The 7638-nt window shown below is 35.5% G+C and overlaps 1 protein-coding gene across 1 annotated transcript; it reads right to left on the bottom strand.

The window, feature by feature from the left end:
- Positions 1-627: 627 nt before the first annotated feature.
- Positions 628-7384, bottom strand: LOC125837151 (nucleobase-ascorbate transporter 6-like). Its single transcript, XM_049516294.1, has 14 exons — positions 7034-7384; positions 5853-5950; positions 5570-5743; positions 5174-5274; positions 4808-4883; positions 4613-4672; positions 4324-4508; positions 3341-3437; positions 2700-2786; positions 1850-1908; positions 1668-1759; positions 1458-1535; positions 1198-1358; positions 628-1097 (listed from the first exon to the last, which is right to left on the bottom strand). Exons 1-14 carry the CDS (start codon positions 7143-7145, stop codon positions 879-881), a joined length of 1599 nt encoding a protein of 532 aa, XP_049372251.1. The 5' UTR covers positions 7146-7384; the 3' UTR covers positions 628-878.
- Between the last annotated feature and the right edge of the window lie 254 nt (positions 7385-7638).

The raw sequence follows: 7638 nt of genomic DNA, 5'->3' as shown, positions 1-7638 counted from the left end.
AAAATAATTTTTGTATGAAAAAAGATTAAAATATAACTTGAACTTTGCTAGAAGGATCATATATATACCCCTACATGATTTTTTTTTAAAAAAATTAAAGTCAAAAAAATAAACTTGAAACTATTTTTTTCACTTCCGTTAGATGAAGGGTATATGTGAACTCCTTTTGTAACGGTAAGGGTATATATGAGACATTTGTATAACGGTAAGGGTATATATTTGCCACTTTCATAACGAGGCATATATCAGCTCAAAATGACAAAGTTAAGAGGTATATTAAACCCTTTTCCCTTATATTAAAGCAACACAATACTATTTCGGTATCATTATATTAACTTATCAAAAAATTTGAACCACAGTTTTATTCCTCTTAACTTTATATCATATATTTTAATTTGAAACTTACATTGTTGATATTCTTACTTCATAAGCTATAAATATAATTTTGTTTCTTGAAAATTTTGATATCCTCCCTTTTTCCCAATGGTTGTTCCTTTCCTTTTAGAAGTATTAGATAAGTAGAACAAGTGCAGCGTCAAGTACAAGTACATATAAGATGGAATAAAAACTTGTCAACTACTACATGATACAACCTAAAATGAAATAACAAATAGATTTTTGCAACGACTAGAAACCATCAAACTTGCTATATTGCTACTTAAATCCACATATCCATCAATTTACAACAGAAAAATAACAGTAAACAAATTCACTAAGTAACTTCAAAATGGTCAGACTAGTTATACTTTCCCTTTTTTTGCATACATATAAAAGAAAATGTGTAGCAGCAGTGAGGCCCCAATGAATAATTCATTGACAAGGGACTCACTCCCGTGTTATCGTGTATGAACCCATTTGTTTTGTTCCTCAATATGATCTCATACTGACGGGAAATACTTGTTGAGATTGAACGGAAGAGAGTAGAATTCCTCACTTCTTGTGTCACTCTTGAAGGACCGGAACTTGTTCCACCACGGCTTGCCTCTGTCTTTCTTTGTCGAACTCTCCTTTTTATGCATTGTGTTGTCCAGGAAATAAGCCAAGATGCCAGCAACAAAAGCTTCTGATGAGAAGGGAACGTTCACCATGTCGTTGAACTGAAGAATAACAAAGCACAAGAACTCTTTTCAGCCACCTCTCAATAATTGAATGAAATCAAAATGTTAAAATGGACTGAGTTAGTGCTAATTGCTATACCCATCGTCCATGTGTGTGAACAGGTCCGTAACCAGCAATCACAGTGTATTCATTGAAGTACTGTGGTACTGATAAACCCAAAAAGATAGAAAAACCTAATATAAACTTGTTACGGAAACTATTAAGATTGCAGAACTGAAGAAAGCTTAAGCCTCCAACCCCTACAAAGAAAGAGAACAAGGAAATCACTAACTCGTCATAACGTGAACCACATATTGGTAGTGATCATGACACAGGGCTTCCCTTGTATATTTACGTACCTACATAAGCAAAGAATAGGCAATACAGAGCGCCTACAATGGGTGCTGGAATTGAAGCAAAGACGGCACCAAATTTTCCTGAAAAGAAACAAAGTGCATTTAGATAAAATAACATGCAAAAGAGGAGCAGGGGGGGGGGGGGGGGAGGGATAAAATATCAGCGAAAATCAAGAAAATTTATTCAACAAAATACTTGGACAGGACATTTACCAAGGATTGAAAAGAAAATCATAAACCCTGCTGATATCTGAACAACTCTTCGGCTGCCAACACGTGTTAGTGCTAAAAGACCAGCATTTTCACTGCATGTGTATGAAGACAAAGTTAATTCGTCTTAGATGACTAAATTCTTCCATCTTATTGTGCTGAAGAAGATTTTGCCTGTAACTTACACAGATACAGAAGATCCATTCCCGGTGCCGAACAAACCCGATAGTAAAATGCCAATTCCCTGACATAACACAGATATGGAAAGTAAATACAGCAAAAAGGTTCGTCATATGATGATAATTAAGGAGCACGTTGGCAAGAGATTGGAGTGAGGAAGTGCATAAACAATCATCCTTCTCGTGAATGAGTTCCAAATTAATTGTCTTTCCATATATGCCCTTATACACCCCACCCCTCACCCACCTCCCCTAAATAAATAAAAACAGTTAAGAGAATCTAAAAGGTACTTTCTCTTTCCATGATCCAGAAACTTTCTCATTCATTCCCCCACCCCCAACTCAAAAAATAAAATAAAGGAAAATATAAAAGGTCCTTTTACATGATCCAGAAACTTTTTTCAGTGATCCATATCTAGTTGATCCCCACTCCTCCATCCCTCTACCACCTTCATTTTTTCCAATACAGTAATTCTGAACCAGACTGAAACAGCTCCGGCTTCAATTGAGTGGACACATTTACTCGCGCAATGCATGGAGAGAGTCATGTGACAGGCAGGTATTTAGCTGAAGAGTTATGTGACAGACTTGGGGTACTAGCTGAAGAAATTTTGGGGTATGAGCTGAAGAAATTTGTAATACCAAAGGTGAAATCTTCTGGTGGAAAAGGCTAATCTGGAAAGACTGAAACAATGTCATGACTCTCCACATAAACCTTTCAAACCACCCTATGCATTTGATTCTGCGTTCAAATTCAACAAAATAACAAAATTGTTTGCGTTTTCCCTTTTTAGTCATTGTATCAGAAAATGTTGGGACTAGGGAGGGGAGTTTACAGGGGGCAGCATCTGTTTACCTGCCAACCTACGCCCCGGCTGAGTATGGATGGTGGCATGGGAGTGGCACTTGCATATCTTGCAACTGCAATAAAAGCACCAGTAGACTGAAAATACCAGAGAGCACAAGCAAGAAAGAGATTAGCTTTAGCCCAACATATTGACAAACATAAAAGTAGCCATACTCACTAACAAGGGAAATTGTTGATGAAATTAAAGAAACAATGAAGAAGTTAAAGAAGGGAAGAACAGAGCAGGGGATAATAAGAAAGAGAGAGAGAGAGTTGCAGGTTAACAAGTAACATATGTAAGCTGAACCAACAACCTGAGGAGTCATTATATTCATTGCACCTTAATGCAAGCAGAAGTACTACGTAACAAAGCAAAAGAAATATCAAAATAGAACGCACACCTAAAGTATTTGTAAGCATGCCAGACTATATAGACAAGAGGTAAGCTCGAGCAGAAAGCACCCTTCTCATCCACCCTTGAGTTTGGGGGATTTGAGTCAACAAGGGAGCGAAGTGGAAAAGTACCAGTATTGACAATTGAGGAGAGGGAGGGTGGGAAAGAAAAATAGGTTACAGCACCACAAAAATGCTAGTATCAGATAGCAATTCACAATATTCACTATGTATCAAAGTTCTGATGGGTGACAAACCTCTACGAGAGCAACAAATGTAGCCATCATCATAGCAAATGCTTCACCAGCATCAAATGAAGGTGCTCCCCATTGAAAAGGATATGGAACTCTAATCCTGCAGATAATCCGGTAAATTATGAAAATATTACAACAACTCAATAAAGTATCATGTATTAGATCAATGAGTTAGTACATAGAAACATAAAAAGAAACAAAGAGACAAAAAAAGAAAAAACAATTAAAAAATGAAATAGAAAAAGATGATTGGAATTAGTTAAAAAATAAACATGAGAAAAAGGGAAGCGGAGAATATAATAGTACTTCTGTCCCAATCCCAAACTATTTGATACAAGTCCATCTCGATACAAGTTTCATAACTTTCAAGACACCACATTCATTATGAACTTTGAAAGTATGTTCTGGAATTTTCTCTAATAAACTACCTTTTCAACCATTACTTTAATATTTTCTTCCACTATGTATTACTAATAAAATATATAAGTCAAATTAACATCCACAACTTCTTGCTGATCAAATATTGTTATATAAAATGTAATGGGGCAGTATACCTTGTTTAGATAACACCATGAAGAAAGTAAGTCCAAAGTGAAAGGATTTTTTCTAAAAAAAGGAGGGTTTCAGCAGGAAGAACAAGCTAATCTTCTTTTCCTTCTTGGGTTTTCTGTTAAACTGAAAACAAAATCATTTTGTTCAGTTTTTGTCAGTTACGACTTTGGTTTTCGCGAAACAAAAATTGTTCTCCTTTCAGAAAGAAATAACGTTGCAGTCTTAAACAAGAAAATCAGACTAATGATTTTCAGATACCTATCAGTCTATTTTATCTTGTACCTTTTTCACCACAGTATGATGTAAGTTAATTATTGTGTGCAAGAATTAACAGCAATTAATGTGCACAAGCATTCCTCCATTATGCCTAGAGGATATGAAAAAAAAGAGGCACAAGAATATCCCCTGGAAAATAATAAAAGAAGATAATTTACCAGGGAGCAGCACCAATAAGTCCAGCCCGATCAGTTCTGCAGCTTATCTGGGTCCTTTGTGGCTTCCCATTATAAGCCCCAGCCAGAGTAAGAATGTATGCATAAATCCATACGATTGCCACAGTGAAAAGAACAGCAAAGCGATCAAAGATATGCTTCCCTGGGCGTATCAGATGGGCCAAATACTGAAATAACCACCAAGTTAACTTTCTTTGTTTCATGTCTAATGATGCCTTCCAACATAAATAATTTTCAAAAGGAAATTTTTATTTCCCAAATAGCATCCCACCTGAGAAAAGATGACCAAGAGGACCAACTGCGGCAACCCAACTTCAACACATTTGGCAACCTAAACAAATAAGATTATTTTTTTCACTATAACAGCAAACTAGGGAACAAGTCCATGAACACCCAAACAGAAAACATGTAATGTACTATAGGATAGATACTTCAGAATCAGTGCAACGAGAAGTTGTATACTTACCCCAGGAAAACCAAACTCATAAAGCCCAAAGCCGACAAGAGACACCAACGGAACAGCTGAAAGTGGGGTCAGAAACCTATGAATCCACAGAACATAAAATGTTAACAAGATCTAGTTTCCACATGAACATGCAGAACAATAAACCACAAGAACAATCTTTTGAAGTTTTGCTTGATACACTAGTATAGAGGAACACTATGCAATGTGCAGAAATTATATCACTTCACCAAAATGATGGATGAAGGAGAAGGTACTACATGAGAATTATGAACAAGGTGTGCATAGAGAAGCACAACTTGAAGCATGAATTATGCTATAGGTAATGAATAGTTCACGGCATGCATAAGCATTGTGACATTGACAAACCTTACAACGTTGCGCCAGAGACCACTGAAACCCAGGACAATCTGAAGTGTTGAAGCAACAATAAGTGCACCTTGGGTGGCTCGCATTATCTTCTTGAATCTCTGATGATCATAGGAGATGTTTACAATCAATAAGGACTAAATATCTCTAAGATGCAAAAGATGAGTCTCATAATGTCTTACACTGTGTCTCCACATATTTTCCCTTCCATTAGAGAATAAAAAGAATATACACCAATACGAATCATAAAAAGAAAAAAATAAGCAGCTAGTTTAAAATTGCTATAAGCAACATAATAATTAAAATTTTAGTTGTTGTTTCTTTTTTGACGTTTAAATGCTGAGATTCATTGCATATTCACACAGAAGACGAAATACAATGTCTGAAGAGACCAACCGAGACAGGGTCTGGGTCTTCCCATCGACCAGAAAGGATTATTGAAATTGTAGGTGCAACAAAGGTATAGGACCCGCCAATCACAGCGGGCAGCCTAGTCCCAAAGGAAGTCTGCAACAAGGTGTTCAAACCAGAAACAAATAGCACTGTCTGAATAACTTTTGCTTTTTCCTCCTGCAAAAAGTCGCGTAATATTCCATTAAAGAAGGATAACACTATTCGAGGTCAAAAATCAATCATGGGTTATGTAGTTAAACAGCTTAATAGTGTTAAAAGGCCTCACATTTCCACCTCCCATTTGGGGAACCAACGCGGTAGGAATGATAACTGTTGTACCAAGCATAACAAGATAATGTTGAAATCCAAGAAGGATAGCCTCAGCTGCATTCCAACAATTAAAACAAAATCAACATGATACAGCATCCAGATTATGGTGAAATTGGTAAAAACACATTTAAAGAAGTTAGTACAGAGAAGTGTCCGGTTATGTCTTTGACTCTTTGTTCAAGAGCAATAGGAGGAAGCATAGTAATCACTTTATGTCAAACACCAATATAATAGTTTCACAAAATGAGCCTACTGGCCATGAAACTCTCACAAGTTGTGTGAACTTTCTGTTAGGACCGAAACAATTAGGTGTAATGCGGAAGCTAACAAAACAAACCTCAAAAGACCAAACGAGAAATATACCAAACGACACAAAGATTTAATGTGGTTCGATCAATCAACCTACATCCACAAAGGAGATGAACAATTCACTATATAAACATGAGAGTACAAAATATAGAGAGAAATAACCTCAACCAATTTACTCGAAATACATGGTAGGTTCACACAAGTGATAACGTATCAAACTTGTGTCCCACAAATTCTCCCCCTAACCAAAACTCTCAAAGTCGTTAAAGACTACATTGTGAATGCAGATTAAGTTAGAAGGAACAAGTTTCTATTTATAGAGAGTTCTAAACAATTTACTACCAGAAAATGACTAGCCAATTTTAAACCTTTTCCTACAAGAAAAAAGCTAGTCAATGTTAAACCTTTTCTTATGAGAAAAACCTATTTATGTTAAGAAACTAAGGGCAAATAATAGCCAACAAATCTCCCTCTTGGCCTGAAATTCTGACAAAATTAATTTGTAACATAATCTTCAACAGTTTGCTTCTCCTTTCTATAATCTCCTCCATCAAATTTATATCTCAACACAGAAAACCTTGCTAAAACAATTTCTCCAACAAAAATCTTCATTACTGTCAAAAAAGATGCGGCTAGAAGAAGGGAGACCACATAATTGTTCAAAAAATTGAACATGTCAATTTGGCAACAAAAACATAATTAGTTGTGACTTTAGTAGTGAATAAATCAAGTGGTCAAACAGAAGTTAGTTAGGTGAAACAAATTCTGTATATGAGTTAGGCAGAGAAAGTTAAGGAAAAGGAAAAGATGTAAAAGAAAGTTTCGCACGCCATGGGGGAGGACTAGTAATACAATAGGAAACATTAGGAAGCTGATCTTTTGTTGGATGTGGCGCTGGGTCATCCGATTTTGCTGCTGGAGCTGCTCCTCCACCTGCCATTTTTTCCTCACTACAACTCAAGAGATACTCAACTGTTTAACAGTAAACACAAAATTTACCCAACTTTCCACTTTCCAGTTTCTAGAGGAAACAAAACTCTTTTGTCTATTTGGAAACCAGAGATTCGAACAACAAACCACATGACACTACTACACCATATGCTACCTATTCACTTTATACCAACTGTAAAAAAAATAAAGAAAATTAAACTGTAACAACTAGTGCTTGCCAGTCTAAACTTTATACTCCAAACTAAAATATCCTTTTATCTTACTCCTATATATTTTGATTTTTGACTATAAAAAAATTGTCCTTTTCTAGTAAAATATTTTTTAATAATAAAAATATATTAATGTATTTTTAAATTTTTCTCGGAGAAAGTAATATAACCACTTTTCATTTTAAATAATGACAGTTTTTTCTCTTCATACTTTTTATATTAGGTATGAATTTTTTTTAAAAAAAACATTATATGACATACTTTTATTGCATA

This window comes from Solanum verrucosum, unplaced genomic scaffold (assembly GCF_900185275.1).
Source record: "Solanum verrucosum unplaced genomic scaffold, falcon-dt-bn FXZP01000165.1, whole genome shotgun sequence".
NCBI classification, from domain to species: Eukaryota; Viridiplantae; Streptophyta; class Magnoliopsida; order Solanales; family Solanaceae; genus Solanum; species Solanum verrucosum.
The sequence above is the reverse complement of the archived record's forward strand: the minus strand, read 5'-3'. Positions and strand labels throughout refer to the sequence as shown.

Bases quoted from the DNA above. Each gene is read 5' to 3' on its own strand.
- LOC125837151 (XM_049516294.1), bottom strand. From the start codon at position 7,145: ATGGCAGGTGGAGGAGCAGCTCCAGCAGCAAAATCGGATGACCCAGCG. The intron at 4,509-4,612 runs GTGGGATGCTAT...TGGTTATTTCAG, and splicing joins TCTTGGTCATCTTTTCTCAG to TATTTGGCCCATCTGATACG. The intron at 1,098-1,197 runs GTATAGCAATTA...GTTATTCTTCAG, and splicing joins TTCACACACATGGACGATGG to TTCAACGACATGGTGAACGT.